Source organism: Schistocerca cancellata, chromosome 8 (genome assembly GCF_023864275.1).
Source record: "Schistocerca cancellata isolate TAMUIC-IGC-003103 chromosome 8, iqSchCanc2.1, whole genome shotgun sequence".
In the NCBI taxonomy this organism is placed as follows: domain Eukaryota; kingdom Metazoa; phylum Arthropoda; class Insecta; order Orthoptera; family Acrididae; genus Schistocerca; species Schistocerca cancellata.
In genome coordinates this window covers 548,448,557-548,472,019 of record NC_064633.1, presented here as the reverse complement: position 1 = coordinate 548,472,019, position 23,463 = coordinate 548,448,557, and the positions used below count along the sequence as shown (strand labels likewise).

General features: G+C 42.6%; 1 protein-coding gene and 1 non-coding gene across 2 annotated transcripts in view; one reads left to right on the top strand and one right to left on the bottom strand.

Annotated features, from left to right (window-relative positions):
* Positions 1 to 8,299: 8,299 nt before the first annotated feature.
* Positions 8,300 to 23,463, bottom strand: part of LOC126094497 (PIH1 domain-containing protein 1-like) — a 68,979-nt gene continuing 53,815 nt past the window's right edge. The window contains exons 4-7 of the mRNA XM_049908907.1: positions 12,120 to 12,266; positions 8,892 to 9,184; positions 8,647 to 8,790; positions 8,300 to 8,553 (exon numbers count right to left, since the gene is read on the bottom strand). Coding sequence (XP_049764864.1) covers positions 8,515 to 8,553; positions 8,647 to 8,790; positions 8,892 to 9,184; positions 12,120 to 12,266 — 623 coding nt within the window. The 3' untranslated portion in view covers positions 8,300 to 8,514. The remainder of the gene's footprint in view (positions 8,554 to 8,646; positions 8,791 to 8,891; positions 9,185 to 12,119; positions 12,267 to 23,463) is intronic.
* On the top strand, positions 22,305 to 22,379 carry Trnat-ugu (transfer RNA threonine (anticodon UGU)). Its single transcript has one exon. It is a non-coding gene; the product is annotated as a tRNA-Thr (tRNA).

Genomic DNA, 23,463 nt, shown 5'->3' with positions numbered 1-23,463 from the left:
GTTTTGCACCTAAGATCCAGCACGGTAGCCAGTCCGTTGTGGTGGGGCCGCCATGTACCCTCTTGGTTGTAGCCCCCTGACAACACAGGGATCGCTCTACTGATGCCTGCGCCGTTAACTCCCCACGTATGCCAAGGAGTAGATGCCTATCCTCCTGGGGTATCAGGACTCCCGGCAACGGCCATCCTGCCAGGTGGCCTTTGCTGTGGCTGGGTGGCGCCCGTGGGGAGGGCCCTTGGTCGGAGTAGGTGGCATCAGGGCGGATGACCCGCAATGAAGCGTGGTACGTCATCTCTCGCTGGCGGCCAGCCGCCAGCAGTCTCTAAGCGTTCTCGGGCTCAATTTAATGCTCAGAAGTACGATCCGAAAACGTTCCCCTCCCTGGCCACGCCGTGGGAAGAGCGTAAGTCCCAGGATGGAGGTAACAGTTATTCGCCCCGATTCTTAGTTTGCACGAGAGCTGATGGGGAGTCTTTTCTCTCCACAAAGCCTCAGTTCTTCGTCGAGCATTTAGAAGACAAGTTTGGGGAGGTGGAGGGCTTGTCTAAAATGCGCTCTGGCTCAGTACTGATACAAACGGCATCCTCCGCCCAGTCACGCAGGTTACTTGCTTGTGACAAGTTGGGGGATGTTAACGTTACTATTACTCCACATACGAGTTTAAATATGGTCCAGGGTGTTATTTTCCACAGGGACCTCCTTTTGCAGTCTGATGACGAGCTGCGCGCCAACTTAGAACGTAGAGGTGTTCATTTCGTCCGGCGCGTTCATCGGGGTCCGAGGGACAATCAGGTTGCTACCGGTGCCTTCATCTTGGCCTTCGAGGGTGATACGTTACCGGAAAAGGTCAAGGTGATGGTCTACCGATGTGACGTCAAGCCCTATATCCCTCCCCCGATGCGGTGCTTCAAGTGCTGGAAGTTCGGCCATATGTCTTCCCGCTGCACTTCCAGCCTCACATGTCGAGATTGCGGACGCCCATCTCATCCCGATACTCCATGTGCCCCGCCTCCCATCTGCGTCAACTGCGGGGAGCACCATTCACCTTGCTCGCCAGACTGCAGAATATTCCAGAAAGAGCGCAAAATCATGGAATATAAGACCCTGGACCGACTGACTTACACTGAGGCCAAACGGAAATACGACCGATTACATCCAGTGAGAATGACAACTTCCTACGCCGCTGTTACAACACCTGTGCTAGCCCCATCAGTTTCGCGCCTTTCGGCCGGATCGACGAGTGGTACAACTCCTCCTGCCCCCTTGCCAGTGGGGGGCTCTACCCACCCGATTGCTCCTGTGCCACCTACCTCAGGAGCAACACCATCCCCCCCATCGGGGACGTCGGTCCCCGCTTCTACGCCGGAGAAGTGTCCAACTTCTTCGGCTTCTCACGCTCGCAAGGGGTCCCTTGGGTCCCTCCCTTCCCAGGTTTCCACCGGCGGGAAGGCTGACGATAGACAGTGGCGTAAGTGCCCACAATCTGCAGGTCGAAGGGCTTCCCGATCCTCCTCAGTCCCGGAGACTGAATCGGTGAAGCCCTCCCAGCCAGTTAAACCCAAGGAGCAGCGTGAGAAATCAAAGAAGAGCAGCTCTAAGCCCAAGGAACGCGCGGTGGTAGCCACCCCATCGCAACCTTCTAGCTCTGCGTCTGAGGACGCGGTGGAGATTCTGGCGTCCGCTGAGGACCTCGATCTCGCCGGTCCCTCAGACGCCGTGAATAGCAATAGCACTAGCACGGGTGCTCAATCGGAGGCAGCAGGTGACCCAGCGGCGTAATCTGCCGTCCCAGTCCCGGCACGCCTTTCTCAGCCATGGACAAAACCATCCTCCAGTGGAACTGCAGTGGTTTCTTCCACCATCTAGCTGAGCTCCGCCAACTTATCAGCCTTCACCCTTTCCTCTGCATTGCTCTGCAGGAAACTTGGTTTCCAGCAATGCGCACCCCCGCCCTCCGTGGCTATCGGGGTTATTATAAGAACCGAGCAGCTTATGAAAGGGTGTCTGGTGGCGTCTGCATCTATGTCCTTAACTCACTTCACAGCGAGTCTGTCCCTCTCCAAACAGCTTTAGAGGCTGTCGCTGTTAGGGTGTGGACGCCGCAGGCTCTTACCATCTGCAGTCTTTACCTTCCACCGGAGGGTGATGTCGCGCAGCATGTCCTGGCTGCGCTGATAGCCCAATTGCCGCCACCTTTTTTATTACTGGGCGACTTTAACGCCCATAACCCTCTGTGGGGTGGGTCAGTGGCAACTTTATTGTCGCAGCTCGATCTCTCGATTTTGAATGATGGTGCCTCCACACACTTCAGTGTGGCGCATGGCACCTACTCCGCCATTGACCTTTCAATCTGTAGCCCTAGCCTCTTACCATCTGTCCACTGGAGTGTGCATGACGACCTGTGTGGTAGTGACCACTTTCCGATTTTTCTGTCACTACCACAGCGTCACTCTTCTGGGCGCCCTAGCAGATGGGCTATGAATAAGGCTGACTGGGACTTGTTCTCCTCCACTGCCGCTATTGAGCCTCTCTCAACTGATGCCATTGATGTGGTGGTTACATCGGTCACCGCCGGCATCGTCACTGCCGCCGAGTCTGCCATTCCCCGTTCTTCTGGGTCCCCTCGGCGGAGGGCTGTGCCTTGGTGGTCGCCTGAGATCGCTGAAGCGATAAAGGATCGCCGGCGGGCACTCCAGCGTCACAAGCGACATCCCTCCATGGACCACCTTATCGCCTTTAAACGGCTGCGTGCGCGGGCCCGCCTCCTTATCCGCCAAGGCAAGAAGGAGTGCTGGGAGCGGTATGTGTCCACCATTGGACTCCATGTCACTCCATCGCAGGTCTGGGCCAAGATTCGACGGGTCTTCGGCTATCGGACCCCTGCCAGCGTCCCTGCGCTCTCACTGAATGGAGCAGTTTGTACTGACTCCGACGTCATTGCAAACCGCTTAGCAGAGCATTTTGCTATGAGTTCCGCTTCTGCGAATTACCCCCAGGCCTTCCGCTCCATTAAAGAGCGGATGGAACGTCGGAGCCTTTCTTTTCGCACCAACGCTTCTGAACCCTACAACGCTCCATTCAGTGAGTGGGAATTTCAGAGTGCCCTTGCCGCTTGCCCTGATACCGCTCCCGGGCCAGATCGCATCCACTGTCAGATGCTGAAACACCTTTCAGTGGACTGCAAGCGACGCCTCCTCGACCTTTACAACCGTCTCTGGGTCGAGGGTGAGTTTCCATCGCAATGGCGGGAAAGTATTGTCATCCCCATTTTGAAACCTGGAAAGAACCCTCTGGAGGTGGACAGCTACCGCCCCATTAGCCTCACCAACGTTCTTTGTAAGCTTCTCGAACGGATGGTGAGCCGGCGCTTAAATTGGGTACTGGAGTCTCGGGGCCTTCTGGCTCCGTCTCAGGGTGGGTTCCGGAAAGGCCGCTCCGCCGCCGACAATCTGGTGAGCCTGGAGTCGGCCATCCGTACTGCCTTTGCCCGCCGTCAGCACCTGGTCGCTGTCTTTTTCGACATGCGGAAGGCGTACGATACGACATGGCGTCATCACATCCTTTCTACGCTTCATGGATGGGGTCTTCGGGGCCCTCTGCCGATCTTTATCCGCAATTTCCTGTCGTATCGTACCTTCCGCGTGCAAGTCGCAGCCTCCTATAGTTCCACCCACGTCCAGGAGAACGGTGTGCCACAGGGTTCTGTTTTAAGTGTCTGTCTGTTTTTAATAGCCATTAACGGGCTCGCTGTGGCCGTGGGAAATTCTGTCTCTGCTTCCCTGTATGCTGACGACTTCTGCCTTTATTACAGCTCTACTGGCATTGCAGCTGTTGAACGTCAGTTACAGGGCGCTATCCGTACGGCGCAGTCTTGGGCTGTAGCGCATGGGTTTCAGTTTTCGGCAGCCAAGACCCGCGTTATGCATTTCTGCTGGCGCCGAACAGTCCATCCTGAGCCGCGGCTTTATCTTGGCGACGAACTCCTTGCTGTGGTGGAAACCCACAGGTTTTTGGGGGTGGTTTTCGATGCCCGGTTGACTTGGCTGCCTCATATCCGGCAGCTTAAACAGACGTGTTGGCGGCATCTCAACGCTGTGAGATGCTTGAGCCACACCCGCTGGGGCGCCGACCGCTCTACCCTGTTGCGGGTCTACCAGGCGTTAATCCAGTCCCGTCTGGATTATGGGAGCCTGGCTTATGGCTCAGCATCCCCATCTGCGTTACGGGTGCTGGACCCAATTCTCCACAGCGGGATACGCCTTGCCACTGGTGCTTTCCGCACCAGCCCTGTGGACAGTGTGCTAGTGGAGGCAGGTGTACCCCCACTGCGGTTCCGGCGCCAACGTTTGCTGGCCGCTTATGCTGCCCATGTTCTAAGCTTGCCCGGGCATCCAAATTATCGTGTCCTGTTCCCGCAGTCAGTCGTCCATCTGCCAGACCGTCGGCCCCGGTCGGGTTGTCCGATCGCCGTACGCGTCAAGGAGCTTCTCTGTGGGCTTGGGTTTTTCCCTGTTCCACCTCCTTTCCGGGCGCCTCTGCGTACACCCCCGTGGTGTGTTCCTCGCCCTTGCCTTCGGCTCGACTTGGCACAGGGCTCGAAGGACTCGGTCCCTCCAGAGGCCTTCCGCCGCCGCTTTTATTCCGTCCTGGCCACGTATCAGGGCTCTGGAATTGTTTACACCGACGGTTCGATGGTTGCTGGTCGTGTCGGGTATGCGCTAACTCTAGGGGACCGTTCCGAACAACGGTCCTTGGCGGCTGGCTGCAGCGTTTACACTGCTGAGCTAGTCGCCATCTTTAGAGCCCTAGAGTATATCCGCTCCTGCTCAGGTGAGTCCTTCGTTATCTGTAGCGATTCCCTGAGCGGTTTACGAGCTCTCGACCAGTGTTTTCCTCGTTCTCGTCTGGTGATGGCTATCCATGAGTCCCTGCATACTCTTGCGCGTTGCGGCCGCTCTGTGGTCTTTGTGTGGACCCCCGGTCATGTCGGTATCCCGGGCAATGAACATGTTGACCGCCTGGCGAAAGAGGCCACGAATAAACCATCTCTGGATGTTGGCCTCCCAGAGGCTGATTTGCGGGCTGTCCTCCGCCAAAAAGTTTTTGCGCTTTGGGACGCTGAATGGCGCGATCGGATTACACCCAATAAACTCCGTGCCATTAAGGAGACGACGACTGTGTGGCGGTCCTCCATGCGAGCCAACCGCAGGGACTCAGTCGTCCTTTGTCGGCTCCGCATTGGCCACTCCCGGCTAACACACAGTTATTTACTGCGCCAGGAGGACCCTCCTGTATGTCGCTGCGGGGCGGCTTTGACGGTGGCCCACATTCTGTTGGCCTGCCCCCTTTTAGCTGTGGTCAGGCAGACATTTGCGCTGCCTGATACGCTCCCTGCCGTTTTATCCGATGACCCTGTTATGGCTGCCTTAGTTTTACGTTTTATTAGGGCAGGGAGTTTTTATTCTTTCATCTGAGTGTTTGTTTTATTTTATTTTTTGTGTTGATTCTGGCCTTTGGCCTATGATTTTAAACTGATCTTTTAATGTGTTTCTAAGTGGTTGGCTTTTCCTTTTTTATTTCTATGGTCGGCCAACCACTGTCACACTCTGTGTGGTTTTAGTTCGTTTTGTCTTGTCCTTGTCTCCGTTTCTTTTGTTCTGTATCGTCTGTGTCTATTCTGTTCCTCGTTTTTATTCTCTGTGGATGTTCTTTGTCTTTGGAAAAAGAGACCGATGACCGTAGCAGTCTGGTCCCTTTCATCCCCCAAACCAACCAACCAATAGAATTGGGGAGAAGAGGAGCTTGTGGCACAACTTGACTAGAAGAAGGGATCAGTTGGTAGGACATGTTCTGAGACATCGGGATCACCAATTTAGTATTGGAGGGCAGTGTGGAGGGTAAAAATCATAGAGGGAGACCAAGAGATGAATACACTAAGCAGATTCAGAAGGATGTAGGTTGCAGTAGGTACTGGGAGATGAAGAAGCTTGCACAGGATAGAGTAACATGGAAAGTTGCATCAAACCAGTCTCAGGACTGAAGACACAACAACAACAACAACAACAACAACAACAGGTGGTTCAGAACCGCATTCACGAAGCAGTTGTGACAACAACGATTAACAAAGTACAAAGGACAGCTAAAATAAGCAGAAAAATATAGATTTTCAGTAAACTAGATAAGGCATCAGTAGTGTCATACCTCAATGAGGAGCTTAGAGAAGCTTTCAGCACAGGGCAGGAGCATGTGGAGGAACTTTGCTCACGTTTAGAAGAATAGTTGACCATGCACTGGATAGATATGTACCTAGTAAAACAGTTTGTAATAGGAGGGGCCCTCCAAGGAATACAGTCACTGCAAATAAAGTTCTAAAGAAACAGACATTACAGCATAATAGGTGTAAAAGTGTAGGGCTACATAATATAGAGAGCTACTGAATGAAACACATATGGCTGTAAAGAGAGCAAAATGTGATGTCTTCAATGACTACCATAGCAGAATATTGTAAAATTATCCTTCACAAAACACAAAAAATTTTGTTGTATGTAAGGCAGTTAGTGGCACCAAAATTAGTGTTCAGTCCTTACCAAATGAGACAGGAACTGAAATTGAGCGAAAGCTGAAATGCTTAACTCCATTTTCAAATGTTTCTTTACAAAGGAAACCCCAGGAGGATTGGCCCCTTTCTAATCCTCATACCACTGAAAAGATGAATGAAATAAGTATTAGTGTCAGTGGTGTTGAGAAACAGTTGAAATCGTTAAAATTGAACAAAGCTACGTGAACCGATGGAATCCCTGTCAGATTCTGTACTGAATTTACCGCTGAGTTAGCCCCCTGTTCTAACTATATCATAACTCTCTCTCTCTCTCTCTCTCTCTCTCTCTAAACATCGATCATGTGAAATCAAACTCGCACTTTTTTCACCTGACATACTGAAAGTTTTCTATCAAGGCATCCAGGTAGATGCAGCATTTCTTGATTTCTGAAAAACATTTAACTCAGTACCATACCTATGCTTATTATCAAATGTACGATCATATGGGCTATCAAGTGAAATTTGTGACAGGATTGAGGACTTTGTGATAAGGAGGACACAGCATGTTATCTTAGATGGACAGCCATCGTTCAGATGTAGAAGTAACTTTACATGTGCCCCTGGGAAGTGTGTTGGGACCCTTGCTGTTCGTGTTGTATATTAATGACCTTGCAGACAATATTAATAGTAAAATCAGGCGTTTATCTAGAATGATGTACTATCTGAGAGAAGCTGCATAAATATTCAGTCACATCTTGACAAGATTTCAACATGGTGCAGAGATTGGCAACTTACTCTAAATGTTCAGAAATACAAAAATTTGCACTTCACAAAACAAAACAAAAAAAAAGCATAGTATCCGTTGACTATTATATCAATGAGTCACTGTTGGAATCAGTCAACTCGTACAAGTACCTGGGTATAACACTTTGTAGCGATATGAAATGGTATACTCAGATAGGTCCGGTCATGGGTATAGCAAGTGGTAGCCTTTGGTTTATTGGTAGAATACTGGGAAACTGCAATCTCTCAACAGTGGGGATTGCTTAAAAATCACTCATGCAACCCATTCTAGAATACTGCTCAAGTGTGTAGGACCATACCAGATAGGACTAACATGGGATATTGAACGTATACCGAGAAGGGCAGCACAAATGGTCACAGATTTGCTTAATCAGTGGGAGAGTGTAACAGAGATACTGAAGGAACTGAACTGGCAGACTCTTTAAGACAGACATAACCTATCCCGAGAAAGTCTATTAACAAAGTTTCAAGAACCAGCTTTAAATGATTTCTCTAGGCATATACTAAAACCCCCTACTTATCATTCACACATGGATCATGAGGATATGATTAGAATAATTATTGCAGAGGACGTGATTAGAATAATTATTGCATGCACAGAGTCATTCTAACAATCATTATTCCCACAATCCGTAAGTGAATGGAACAGCAAGAAACTCTAATAACTGGTAGAATGGGAAATACCCTCCGACATGCACCTCACAGTAGTTTGCAGAGTGTAGACGTAGATGTCCCTCTGCCATATAAGTCATGGTGGTTTGTAGAGTATAAATATAGATATAGACGGCAATGACTTGTCAGATGAATTAAATGACTGCCATGAGGTTTGAGTACTAGAAGTGTAAGTACATAAACAGTGGTATTTTTGCAGTGTAACAATTAAATATGGTTACAAAAATACACAGTGATAAAAAAGCAGGACAATGATTTTTTATGGTAACGTTTTATTCATAATATAACCTTTTCACTGATCAGATTATTATTTACAGTTTTTGAAGGCACTGCTAATTAGCTTGTTTCAATACTTATCAAGGAAAAATTGTGTTGAAAGAAATGCAAAATTTAATAATTAACAGGAAATTAAAGAAAGTATTAATATCTGAATAATTTTAAAAGAAAAATAAAACAAATTGTTTCATGTCTCTTATGATACTGTGCTATTGTAACTTCTTTTACGTTGCAGTCGTCACTGGCATCTTCAGAGTAAGAACCTAAAAAAAAGGAAAGAAAATGACAAAAAAGTGGATTAATACGTGAAAGATTGGAAACCGCATTTTCCTATTGCCAATAGCTTGTGCCCTTACCCTACTACTGGGCTCAAACTCTGCAATTGTCTTCTCTTGATCAACTGTATATGGGATGAAAATATCAAGCAGATAGTTCCTTTTACGACTTTCAAATACAATACGATCTTCACCCACATCCAAGGCAATTTCTCGTGCCGAAAGCTGAAATATGGAAACCGATGAATATTACAAAGAAAACATGTGAATACACTATGTATTTTAAATTCAACATCTACATCAGAATCAGAAAACAAGCAACATACCACATCTGGTAACACAAAAGTAGCAATCAAAAGTTGAGGTTCACCCTCAGCAGGCTCACGCACTATCCTGTATTCTGGTTCCCTCGAACCTGACACTGTATTTCCTTTGCTCACAGAGGAGGGAGCAGGCAGCCTATCATCGGATATATCCTTTTTCTTCTCAGGCTGCTTCTGGACCTCGGGAGTCTTGGTGCCAATTTCCTGTATAAGAGGTCCCTTCTTTGGTGGACGCTGCTCTATACGGTGTTTCTGAAGTGTTCCTATTGCTTTGCGGTTCTTCAGAATGGTGTACTCTGTTCAAACAAAGAGACTTCTCTCTAACACTCTACTACAAATTGTTATCAGCTTGACTGTTTTTTTAAAAAAAAAGGAGTGAGCCTGAATACTGAGAGACAATGGCAAAAGAGAACAAAAATCACTTTAATCACCTGGTGCTAAAAAACAGTCTATGAAAAAAAGGAGTAACACTTTGCAGCAGAGTGCAGATTAGCAGAAATTATGACAACCTAAAAAGACAAAGAAAAAAATTCTGAGACTGACTAAAATATAAGGGACATTAAAAAAGAAATGAGCTGGAGGCATAATCACAGAAACCAGTAACTTTATGTTAGAAGTACTACCCTGGCTGTTGAGACACTTGTCCCACTGTGACACAAGGTAGTGAATGGCTGTCTCAATAAATTCCCGGGGCTGCAAAGTTAACCAGTTCCACACTTACAGCTGGACGTCATCGTCCAAGGTGAATCATTTGCCCCTCACAGTCTTTTTAAGGGGACAAAAATGGTGTAATCACAGGGAGAGAGGTCCGGACTGTATGGAGGGCGGCCGAGAACCTCCATTTTGAATTTCTGCAGGAGTGACCCGACTGTGTTGGTTGTATGATGCTTTCCATTGTTGTGGAGTAGAATGACCCCACGAGTGAGATTGCCTGGTCATTTAGATTTGATCGCTTGGCAAAGGATTTGCGGGTAACACTGGGTATTCACTGTTGTCCCGTGCTGCAGGAAGTGAATCCGAAGAGGGGCATCATCTGACGGCTCCATGTCACTGTTTGCAATGTGACTGGCAGCGTTTGATAGCTACCGATAGCTCTACACAGTCACGTGACGTGCACGTGTGCCCTCTAGCGACGGGCTGTGAACTTCCATGCTCTAGTTGGAACCACACCATGTTATACACGCCACAATTAATCCTCCTGTCACCGGTTTGCACATTCCAGACTCCAGCTAATTTCTTTTTGAAAGCCCCTTATATAATATTTTTATCGATGATATTTTGTTTTTGTTATGTTGGTATGTTTTGCACAACAACTATAAAATGTCAACTTGTTCTGCAGAATAAATGTGTTTGGTAGGCATGCTGTGTATATGTAATTCAAATCAAATACAATGCCATCATAAAATTTGTTGTTTTGGATGATTTATTGCCAACAGAATGTCCCCCAATTTTTATCAGGTGTCTACTAATTCATTTTTAACATTTAAGAAACGGAAAACTCAATTCAATGTGGCCTTACTTCTTTTGAACATGATCCATATAAATATGTCCTAAAACTGGAACCACACAGATGGAAACAAAGTTCACAATATAATACTGGGCAGTTAAAACTGTGAAGAAGCTGATGGCACACAAATATCAGAAGAAAAAATAATGTACCTTTTTCATAAGGAAATAACTATGAAAAAGATTTCTGCAGGACAGGTGCCATATCTATTCCATGGTAGTTAAAGCAAATGGTGAGATTGATTTAAAATTAATCCTGCTGATTTTGCTCACAAAATTAAAAAAAAGTTACCACGGATGAGACATGCTGAAATGACCATCGAAGCCATGGATGGAAGTAACTGATTCCATATCAAAAAAGACAAAGACAAGTTGGTCTTCTCAGTCATATCTATTACCACATTTAAAGCAGTTTGTGAGGGGAAATCATTTTGAATGCACTGAAGAGGTTATAGCAGGTATCATGGGTATTTTGCAGCACCTTCAGAACCGCACTTTACGCATCATAATTCACTCACTGGAAAAACTGGATGAAGTGCAGTGACCTAAATGTGTTCCACTAGTATAGTGAAAAGTAAGTTCACTTTTGACATAAAAATATTCTTTCACTGTGGGTTTGAGAACTTTTCACTCTGCTATTGCAGCCCCTTCCTGTCTGCAGTTCTACACTAACTGGAGTTCCAGCAGCTCTGCTATTACTAATAAGCTATTAACCAACTGATGGAGTATTTGTTCTTTTTATAGGTGGAAGTTACTACTACTACTCACCTGCACTTTTTTGGATGTAGCTCACTTTAAGGATGTAGTGACATTTTACAGCAATTCACAACAGCAACACAAAACAGGCAGTTAAACCACAATCCTCAGTCTGGGAAACACACACTGCTCACTTTTTCAAGTAACAACAACAACTGAATATTAAACTTCAGAAGCAGAGGGAGAGAGTTTGTCACCACTATTACAAAATTGTGAAAAAGAAGTGGGGAGAAGTTTTAAGAGTTGGCTACTGTTTCACAGTTCATCAGCAAGCAAAACAAGCTTTTCTTGTTTTCCAAATACATGCAACTGAATAATAATACAAACACCATGATAAAACTGATGTAAACAACAAAACTGACGTAAACGAAAAATGTTTTTAACCATTCCTATCTTTAACTAGTGTACCAAAATGTAAGACTGAATGATGTTGAAATATTTGTCTGTTCTCAATTGTGTCCTACATCAATACACGTTTCAGAAGGACAATAGTTACAGTTTTTTTCTGTTTCTTGTCCAGTTTCTTGATGCAGGTTCCACAATTGTAGTATTGATTTGGAATGAAATGACAGCACTAGTTGCACTTCTCCTTTAATTTTAAATTCCATAACTGGTATATGTAACATGAAACAAATAATGTAGAAAACGAACTCATCAACAAACTTAAAAAGCAGCACAATAAAATAATAATGTTGTATAGACTCATCCATAATTTAAGAAATAGATATCTTGAACTTGAACTTACATTTTAACATGACTTGAGAGAACACATAACCACTGATGAGACATGCAAGGAGACGATACTAAGTAGTGAAGGAGCAAGTTACAAGCTGGCCCTCCCTGTAACCTGCCCCTCCAATGGAATTTAACATGAAAATAAAAAAGGCAACAGGTACTATGCTTTTTTTCCATATGATTGCTGTCTCAGATTTCACAAAATCCCACAAGAAACCAATGTAAGTGGCATACCTACTGTATCAATCTGCATTTTATATTTATCTTCAAGACCTTCCATTACTACAAGTAACAGAAAGTTCCTGAAAACCTTGTTGGTTGAAACTTTCTTGAAGAATTCAGTGTTGATGGCCACATCAAAAGCTTTTGCTGGTTTTCCTGCTGAAGGTAAAATATTATTATAGTGACAGCTCAAAGAGGCATAATAATTTGTTCTTTAAAAATGTAAATAAATAAAATTCAGAAGCAAAAAACTGCATATTTATGGAGTCCTGTGAATAAACAATCAGCGTATAAAAAAGAAGAAAGTCATCATCATTACATTATCACCTTTAAATGAGACCGTGTGTGCCTGTAAACACACACAAACCCACTCTCTCTCTCTCTCTCTCTCTCTCTCTCTCTCTCTCTCCTCCCCCAACCCCTCTCTCCATAATCAAACTGACTATTCTTTGTTACCTCAGGGTACATCGTACCAATGAATATCTCCTTTTAGTCAAGTTGTGTAATAACATTCTTTCACAACTTGATTCACTACCTCTTCAATAGCTTTTCCATCTAATCTTAAACTTTCTTCTTTAACCAAATTTCAAATGTTTCTATTTTCTTCTTGTCTGATCTGTGTATTGTCCACATTTCACTTTTGTACAAGGCTACAATGCAGACAAATACCTACAGAAAGGACTTCATCACACTTAAATTTACAACTGATGTTAACAAATTTCTCTTTTACAGAAACATTTTTCCTATCATTACCAGTCTGCATTTTATACCCTCTCTGCTTCAGCCATTATCAGTTATTTTGCTGCCTAAATAGCAAAACTAATCTACTGTTCTTAACGTATCATCATACAATGAAGGCTTTCATGACCAGATGTTTCAGCTGTCGAGAATTCTTCCGGGTTGTATGGCCGTTGTCCATGGGGCTCTTCTATCCCTGACGTTTCGTCCAAAGTAGGTTTGGACGAAACATCAGGGATAGAAGTGTTCCCTGGACCACGGCCATACAACCTGGAAGAATTCTCAGCTCCTTAATCATCATTCCCTAATCTCATTCCCTCAGCAATGTCTGATTTAAATTGATTACACTCCATTATTCTTGTTTTACTTTTGTTTATGTTCATCTCATAAAGTTTACAACTTCTTTTCAAGGTACTATCCATTCACTTCAACTGATCTTCCAAGTCCTTTGCTGCCACTGACATAATTACAGTGTCATCGGCAAACCTCAAAGTTTAACTTTCCTTTCTCCAAACTTTAACTAGGTTTTCAAAATCCTCCTTGGTTTCCTTAGCAGCTTGCTTAGTGTACAGACTGTAACATTGGGTATAGATCACAACATAACCATGTCTGACTGACTCCTCAGCTACTACCTCTCTTTCATGCCCTTCGACTCATAACTACAATCTGGTTTCATAGATAACCTTTCGCTTTCTTTATTTTATCGCTGCTACCATCAGAATTTATAATATTCCAGTCAGCATTGTCAAAAGCTTTCTCCAAATCTACAAATTCTATAAACATTGGTTGATTACCTTTCTATAGTTTATCTTATACGATAAGTCAGCATTGCCTCAAGTGTTCCTAATTTTCTCTGGGATCCAGACAAACCTTCCTCACGTTGGCTTCTACCAGTCAACTCTATTATTCTGTAGATAATTAAAGGTGGTATTTTGTAATCTTGAATAATTAAACAGATGGTTCAGTAACACTTCTGTCAGCAACTGCATTGTTTGGAAGTGGTTCTATTACAATCTTCTTGGAATCTGAAGGTATTTTTCCTGTTGCCACATATTAGGCATTGAGTTGCAAACAGACACATTTCCATTGTTTGGTAACCTGCCTGTCTCGTTATACCTTGCATACCAAGTGGAATATTTCCATCATGGCTGGCTCTCCAAGGATCTCAATAGTTCTGAGGGAATGTTATATCCAACCATTTGTTTCGACTTGGGTCTTTCAGTACCCTGTCAAATTATTCTTACAGTATCATAGCTCCCATCTCACCCTTATCTACAAGAGACGTTCTGAAATTGTGTTTCATCATTGTTTTTCACACGGAAACTCTAATGCTGAAAAGAAACACACTATGACACCCTGAACTATGCACTTTGCATTATTTTTTGACATAGTCGCCATTGACCTTGAAACATTTGGCTTAGCAGTCAGTTTGAAGAAACCAATCTCTGGTAAAACTTGGTGCCCTGTAGTGCAAGGAAGTGTCGCACAGCGTGCTCCACGTCAACACTGAGAGTGTGGTTTCCAACACAGGAAACAGGTGGAAGTACGATGGTGCAAGATCAGTGCTGCAGGCTGGGTGATCCAATTTACCAGACAGAGGTGTGAATAGGATTTACACCCATACAGTTTTTTGTGAAAGATTACACATATCAGCAATCCAAACTTCGTATGTTGCACAATGGTTTCAGATGTCCAGCATCACATGTACTGTACTCAACACTTGAAAATTTGGAATTAAATTTTGAATCATACTTGAAAGACTGTATTGTGAAGCAACATAAAAAGTATTATGTGCTTTAGAAAAAATCAGCATGCAACCATGACAGATTAACTGCAAAATTCTTTCTGTAGTAAATCCAGCAACTTTTCTAAGGAATTTGATTTTAAATAATAATTAAAAAGACACTCAACCAGAGAAACATTTATGTTTTCAGATGTAACATTAGATTTGCCACCAAAAAAATTGATGAAATGCAGCAAAAAAAAAAAATTCTGTCTCACTACAATACTGTTTTAACAAGAGTTGAGGTGTAACATCAAATAATCTAGTGCTGAGACATGTAAGATACTTGCAGTAGAGCAAGAATTATGCATATTAAAAATCAGCTGTAAAATAACAATTTTGTTTCTTTCCTAAAAGCTAATGAAGCATTTCCCAACTACAAGATGAAACATACCAGTATCAGGAAGAATTCTAATTCTTTTAAATTTAGGTATCTAATTGTTAAAGAAAATCCAATACTAATTTACCCAAAAATAGAGGACACCTTTTTATCTTTCTATAAGTGAGACATATGCAAGGCACTAGCTCAAATTTTCCCAACATATCCAGTGTTCAATGTCACTGAATTACGTAATTTAATCCGTGTGAGCTTTTAACAGAGCATCAACAACATTTGCTAGTGTCAGAAGATCTTTTCATCAAAATGTTGCAGTACTCTCCCAGAAGTGTACTGAAGAACAGTTTAGGCATTAGTTGGCCATTTACATAAAAAAATATGTAACCAAAACAACTGTACAGAGAAATGGTGCGAAAAAGTAAAGAACTAGTTGTGAAGAACTTCAAAAATACAAAATTACACAAACTGTCAGAAATAAAAACACGGTTTTATGAAAGATGAGTAAGAAGGAAAGAAATACGACAAGAAAACTGGAGAAAGAGCAAAACAAAAGAGTTGAACTCCATTCATGAGGGGAGTGAAGAAGAGTTACTGAGGAGCAGTCAACACATAATGATCTCTGTGAAACAAGGTCTCCTATAAACTGTAACTTGTTTAGATAAAGAGTTTTCTACATTGCAGTTTTCAAAATGGTTCAAATGGCTCTGAGCACTATGGGACTTAACATCTGAGGTCATCAGTCCCCTAGAACTTAGAACTACTTAAACATAACTAACCTAAGGACATCACACACATCCATGCCCAAGGCAGGACTCGAACCTGTGACCGTAGCAGTCGCCACGGTTCCACACTGAAGCACCAGCCACCGCGGCCGGCTTGCTGTTTTCAGCAGACACACAAGCTTTACAGAATTTATTTCTAGTACAAGATTTAAAAACTCAACAAGCCTTTTATATGCAAATCTACATGAGGCTGCACAAGTTATGTTCCAAATTATTCATCCTTTATTGTCACTTATCAAATTTCTCGCACAAAAAAAATAACTGTCACGTCATGTGAAGGTTTATCAATTATAATTCTTTCTTCTGACTGCAATTCTTTAATTGTATTATACAAAGAACACATATGAAATAAAGTATGAATATAAGTATTATAAAACACGCAATGCTTCACTGCTAGACAGTGAGAAGAAAAGAGCTCCCCTTAAGCCACACAGTGGACATGGTGAGTGCTTTCCTGGAAGCTACAGAAGATGGATAGGTATGTTTTAAATGAATTATTTGCTTTAATCTGAACGTGTTGTTCCATTCGAAGGCTAACTGAAAGCAGGGGGACACTGCCGAGCCCTGAGAAGCTGAGGCATTCGTGCGAAGTATTACAGGTATTACCGTTACAAACACATGGGTTTGTTGTCAGGCTGTAGGTATCTCAACAACTTGGGGATGCAATACATACCCTGAGGAATTCTTGGCTGTTTTCACAAGAAAATTCAAAATGTAGCACCTAAGAAATCAGCAGTAATGGTGAGAAGTGCTGCAGTGTGAGGGCAGTGTGAGAGCTCCCAGGTTCCATACCAGCTCCCACTAGATCTGAAATTCTGGAACCCAGCATGAAGACGAGTAGCTGTGGTTAACCAGTGTTGATCATTCATTGCGCGAGATTGAAAAATGCCACCAATGACAAAGATGATGCTACAGGAAATTCTGCACCCTGATGGGTAGTGTGTGGGAAAATGAAGAAAACTGCTGAGCAGAGGCAGCAGCAACATTGGTCAGTGAGAGCAGTCAGCTGATCAATGAGTGGTCAGTTGAAGAGCAGACAGGAAAGATAACTCTCAGTTGCAGCAACCAAACTTTAACTGAGATCTCTGCATTCATTCCAATATTTACTTTCACTCTGTGACATCCTCATTCCCCACTCCATGTTGGCTGGTCTTTCTTATGGTCCAATTCTTGAATCTTTAGGCATCCGACTTTGTTATCCTCATCCAACTTTGTTCTCCAAATATAAAAGTGATCATCTCTGTGAGTGAATCACTGCAGACGATAGCAATGTGTTGGTTGGATGATAATAATAATAATAATAATAATAATAATAATAATAATAATAATAATCATAAGCATAAATATTTTTATATGTTTAGCAATTCTGAATTAATTTATTACATTTTTGGCAACTTGGGGCAACTTCATTTCCTTATTAATTACCATGAATGAATTCACTACATTTTGGTGTCAAGCATGGGCTCATGTTCATTTAAATTCCTCAATAAATTTAATTTAACACAGTACTTCTTTAAAATGTCAGTTTCTAGGTACTTGTCACAATCAACATTGTCTGCGTTAGTCTTGGACTATCTGTAGAATGCCCGTTATACACAGCTTATAAATAGAATGCCCATTATACTAGGCTTATAAATCTAATGTGGAAGATATATATATCTAAAAAGAAAGATGATGAGACTTACCAAACAAAAGCGCTGGCAGGTCAACAGACACACAAACAAACACAAAATTCTAGCTTTCGCAACCAACGGTTGCCTCGTCAGGAAAGAGGGAAGGAGAGGGAAAGACGAAAGGATTTGGGTTTTAAGGGAGAGGGTAAGGAGTCATTCCAATCCCGGGAGATGTGGAAGATATCTACATCTACATCGATACTGCAAGTCACATGTAAGTGCCTGGCAGAGAGTTTATTGAAACACCTTCACAATAATTCTTTATTATTCCACTCTCAAACAGCGTGCGGAAAAAACGAACACCAATATTTATCTGTGTGAGCTCTTATTTTCCTTATTTTGATGATCGTTTCTCCCTATGTAGGTCAGCATCGAGAAAATATTTTCACATTCAGAGGAGAAAATTGGTGATTGAAATTTTATGAGAAGATCCCACAGCAATGAGAAATGCCTTTGTTTTAATGATGTCTGCTCCAAACCCTTTATCACGTTCATAACACTCTCTTCCCTATTTCTCAACAATGCAAAATGTGCTGCCCTTCTTTAAACTTTCTCTATGTAATAATACGTGTCGATAATTTCACTAAATTTTGATATTTTAACTGACTTCCCATGAGCCTGTTTAATTGTACAACACACGCCAATCCATTTTTCCTATTTGTGGAGTTATTTTTTCCTCTGCAACTATGTCACTCTAAGAAAATTTATACACATTGCATATTTTTTTCTTATCTGCTGCCTAATGTACAGTTTCTGTTCTTTTTTCCCCCTAATGTTTTATTCTGATTAGTAAAATTTTAAAACTACCTGCCCTCATTTTGAAGATGCTAAGCAGATTGTTTACTATACTCTACTTCATGATTTTAGCTCCTGTCTAGGTAAGCAAATGTTTACTATACTCTACTTCATGAATTTAGCTACTGTCTAGGTAAGCAAAGTACTTCCATTACCCTTTCAACTTTTCCATTATTTTTTGGTTATAGCAAAATCTGCATCATATGGAAGGATAAAATGCTCTGGCATAAGGAACTTATGTTCAATTTCCTCAAAATATCCACTGTCACTCAAGTACAGCGACAGCCCCATTACTGTGAAATATTTATTTTGCCTATTTATCTTACAATACTGATCAACAACACTGAGCTGCTTCAAAGAAAGCACTTTCCAGATACAAATATAGTATTCCTTTCCACTGTTGAATTAACTTTTTTCCTTCAATTTTTTTCCAATCATAAATGTTCTCATCACACTGAACCAGGTGTGTGGTGAGACTGAAGTACATGTTGTTTGTTGTTTTTGTTGTGGTCTTCAGTCCTGAGACTGGTTTTATGCAGTTCTCCATGCTACTCTATCCTGTGCAAGCTTCATCATCTCCCAGTACCTACTGCAACCTACATCCTTCTGAATCTGCTTAGTGTATTCATCTCTTTGTCTCCCTCTATGATTTTTTGTATTCATCTCTTGGTCTCCCTCTACGATTTTTACCCTCCACGCTGCCCTCCAATACTAAATTGTTGATCCCTTGATGCCTCAGAACATGTCCTACCAACCGATCCCTTCTAGTCGAGTTGTGCCACATCTTCCTTCTCCCCAATCCTATTCAATACCTCGTCATTAGTTATATGATCTACCCATCTAATCTTCAGCATTCTTCTGTAGCACCACATTTCGAAAACTTCTATTCTCTTCTTGTCCAAACTAGTTATCGTCCATGTTTCACTTCCATACATGGCTACACTCCATATAAATACATTTAGAAATGACTTCCTGACACTTAAATCTATACTCAATGTTAACAAATTTCTCTTCTTCAGAAACGCTTTCCTTGCCATTGCCAGTCTACATTTTATATCCTATCTACTTCAACCATCATCAGTTATTTTGCTCCCCCAAACAGCAAAACTCCTTTACTACTTTAAGTGTCTCATTTCCTAATCTGATTCCCTCAGCATCATCTGACTTAATTCGACTACATTCCATTATCCTCGCTATGCTTTTGTTCATGTTCATCTTATATCCTCCTTTCAAGACACTATCCATTCCGTTCAGCTGCTCTTCCAGGTCTTTTGCCGTCTCTGACAGAATTACAATGTCATCGGCAAACCTCAAAGTTTTTATTTCTTCTCCATGGATTTTAATACCTACTTCGAATTTTTCTTTTGTTTCCTTTACTGCTTGCTCATTATACAGACTGAATAACATCGTGGAGAGGCTACAACCCTGTCTCACTCCCTTCCCAACCACTGCTTCCCTTTCATGTCCCTCGACTCTTATAACTGCCATCTGCTTTTTGTACAAATTGTAAATAGCCTTTTGCTCCCTACATTTTACTCCTACCACCTTCAGAATTTGAAAGAGAGTATTCCAGTCAACATTGTCAAAAGCTTTCTCTAAGTCTACAAATGCTAGAAACGTAGGTTTGCCTTTCCTTAATCTAGCTTCTAAGATAAGTTGTAGGGTCAGTATTGCCTCACGTGTTTCTATTTTTCTACAGAATCCAAACTGATCTTCCCCGAGATCGGCTTCTACCAGTTTTTCCATTCGTCTGTAAAGAATTCGCGTTAGTATTTAGCAGCTGTAACTTATTAAACTGATAGTTCGGTAATTTTCACATCTGTCAACACCTGCTTTCTTTGGGATTGGAATTATTATATTCTTCTTGAAGTCTGAGGGTGTTTCACCTGTCTCATACATCTTGCTCACCAGATGGTAGAGTTTTATCAGGACTGGCTCTCCCAAGGCTGTCAGTAGTTCTAATGGAATGTGATCTACTCTCGGGGCCTTGTTTCGACTCGGGTCTTCCTTTCTGCTTTCCCTTCTTTGCTTAGAACTGGGTTTCCATGTGAGATCTTGATATTCGTGCAAGTGGTTCTGTTTTCTCCAAAGGTCTCTTAAATCTTCTGGTAGGCAGTATCTATCTTACCCCTAGTGAGATAAGCCTCTACATCCTTACATTTGTCCTCTAGCCATCGCTGCTTAGCCATTTTGCACTTCCTGTCGATCCCATTTTTGAGACGTTTGTATTCCTTTTTGCCTGCTTCATTTACTGCATTTTTATATTTTCTCTTTTCATCAATTAAATTCAATATTTCTTCTGTTACCCAAGGATTTCTACTAGCCCTCATCTTTCTACCTACTTGATCCTCTGCTGCCTTCACTACTTCATCTCTCAAAGATACCCATTCTTCTTCTACTGTATTTCTTTCCCCCATTCCTGTCAATTGTTCCCTTATGCTCCCCTGAAACTCTGTACAACCTCTGGTTCTTTCAGTTTATCCAGGTCCCATCCCCTTAAATTCCCACCTTTTTGCAGTTTCTTCAGTTATAATCTACAGTTCATAACCAATAGATTGTGGTCAGAGTCCACATCTGCCCCTGGAAATGTCTTACAATTTAAAACCTGGTTCCTAAATCTCTGTCTTACCATTATATAATCTATCTGAAACCTGTCAGTATCTCCAGGGTTCTTCCATGTGTACAACCTTCTTTTATGATCCTTGAACCAAGTGTTAGCTATGATTAAGTTATGCTCTGTGCAAAATTCTACCAGGCGGCTTCTAATTCCAGTCACCCATGACTATTACATTTTCGTCTTCCTTCACTATCTGAATAATTTCTTTTATTTCATCATATATTTCTTCAATTTCTTCGTCATCTGCAGAGCTAGTTGGCATATAAACTTGTACTAATGTAGTAGGCGTGGGCTTCGTGTCTATCTTGGCCACAGTAATGCGTCCACTATGCTGTTTGTAGTAGCTTACCCGCACTCCTATTTTCCTATTCATTATTAAAGCTACTCTTGCATTATCCCTATTTGATTTTGTATTTATAACCCTGTATTCGCCTGACCAAAAGTGTTGTTCCTCCTGCCACCGAACTTCACTAATTCCCACTATATCTAACTTTAACCTATCCATTTCCCTTTTTAAATTTTCTAACCTACCTGCCCGATTAAGGGATCTGACATTCCACTCTCTGATCCGTAGCACGCCAGTTTTCTTTCTCCTGATAATGACGTCCTCTTGAGTAGTCCCAGCCCGGAGATCCGAATGGGGGACTATTTTACCTGCGGAATATTTTATCCAAGAGGACGCCATCATCATTGAACCATACAGTAAAGCTGCATGCCCTCGGGAAAAATTATGGCTGTAGTTTCCCCTTGCTTTCAGCCGTTCGCAGTACCAGCACAGCAAGGCCATTTTGGCTAGTGTTACAAGGCCAGATCAGTCAACATTATAGCCATCTGAACTGTTTGTACAACCGAATTACATTAGCTTACACAATGCATAACATCTAGTCTTCAATTCAATTGTTGCAACATCTTGTTACAATAGCTTTTGACAATACACTACTATTCTTGTACAGATTTAACTCCCCCCCCCCTCCCCCCCAATCCCACCCCACTGTAGCTGGCATATAGATTTTTCCGCTTGTAGGAATTGAAATCCACAGAACTTCCAGACCACTCTGCAAGTGTATAGCTGATGGTCTTACCAACAGCGTAGAAGACAGGATAGTTGTCTTTATGCCTTGGATGTATGTGTGCACAGCAATATTTTTAGGTCTTTGACTAACAAATTATTTTTCTTTTGCATAATGAGAAATAAAGTGCCAGTAGTGACTATTTCACGACATTATACCTCACCTGCCTTTGGATGACTTCGTGTTTGTCTCCTACACAATTAAATTGACCTTCTTGTGCGAACGCACATGCTATGCCCGAACTCATACGGGACTTGGTAGATTAATCTGCCACGAGTAATGAGTATGATGGGCAAACATCTATTAGGCGCACTACGAATGTAGTGGTGTGGACATGTTGGGAATGTGGATCTCACGGGGAGCGTGCAAGGGATAAGTCCCTGCAGACGCACTATCCTCTGTGCCCGTGGTGGCTCAGATGGATAGAGCATCTGCCATGTAAGCAGGAGATCCCGGGTTCGAGTCCCGGTCGGGGCACACATTTTCACCATGACCCCAATGAAATACATCAACACCTGTTTGCAGCTAGGGTGTCCATTTAATTATCATTTCATTTCTAGCAAAGCTGCATGGTCATCCACGGTAACTGTTCTTTCGGGAACAGATACTACCGTCATATATAGTTAAAATATGGCTTCCCGGCCATTGACCTTCTCGTGCGAACGAACACACTATGCCCAAACTCGCACGGAACTTGGTAGATTAATCTGCCATGATTAATGAGTATGATGGGCAAACATCTATTAGGCGCAATACGAATGTAGTGGTGTGGACATGTTGGGAATGTGGATCTCACAGGGAGCGTGCAAGGGATAAGTCCCTGCAGACGCACTATCCTCTGTGCCCGCGGTGGCTCAGATAGATAGAGCGTCTGCCATGTAAGCAGGAGATTCCAGGTTCGAGTCCCGGTCGGGGCACACATTTTCAACATGTCCCCAATGAAATACATCAACGCCTGTTTGCAGCTAGGGTGTCCATTTAATAACCATTTCATTTCTAGCAAAGCTGCATGATCATCCACGGTAACTGTTCTTTCGGGAACAGATACTACCGTCATATATAAATCCATATATGTTAAAAAAATGTCCTCATCTCCCCCTAAACCTGGTACACATGTACCTTACTGTCAGGCAACAATTGCTGTGAGGGTAACAACAACCTACCTATCAAGGAGATGGGGGTGAAAACGAAGCATAGCCCACATCACATCACTTCCTATTAATTCAGTATTTGAGAATGAGAGCACTTAACACACAATTTCAAAATATTACACAATTTTTTCTCACTGACAACCCCTACAAAGTAATGAAAGGAAAAATGTGTATCACTTTCTACTTCTCCACTGTTCATGCAATAAAAGTACCACATGAGACATAATGTTGTAATTTATTATTTCTTTACTATTAACAGCACTTGTGACACATTTTACACATGGTATACACATATATGTACCACTGAATGTAAGTGCAAAATTATATCATTGTATCGCATATGGTTCAGGAGATATGATGTCACAAACAGCAGGAAAAACTGCTACATCATGCATGACATTTAAATTTAT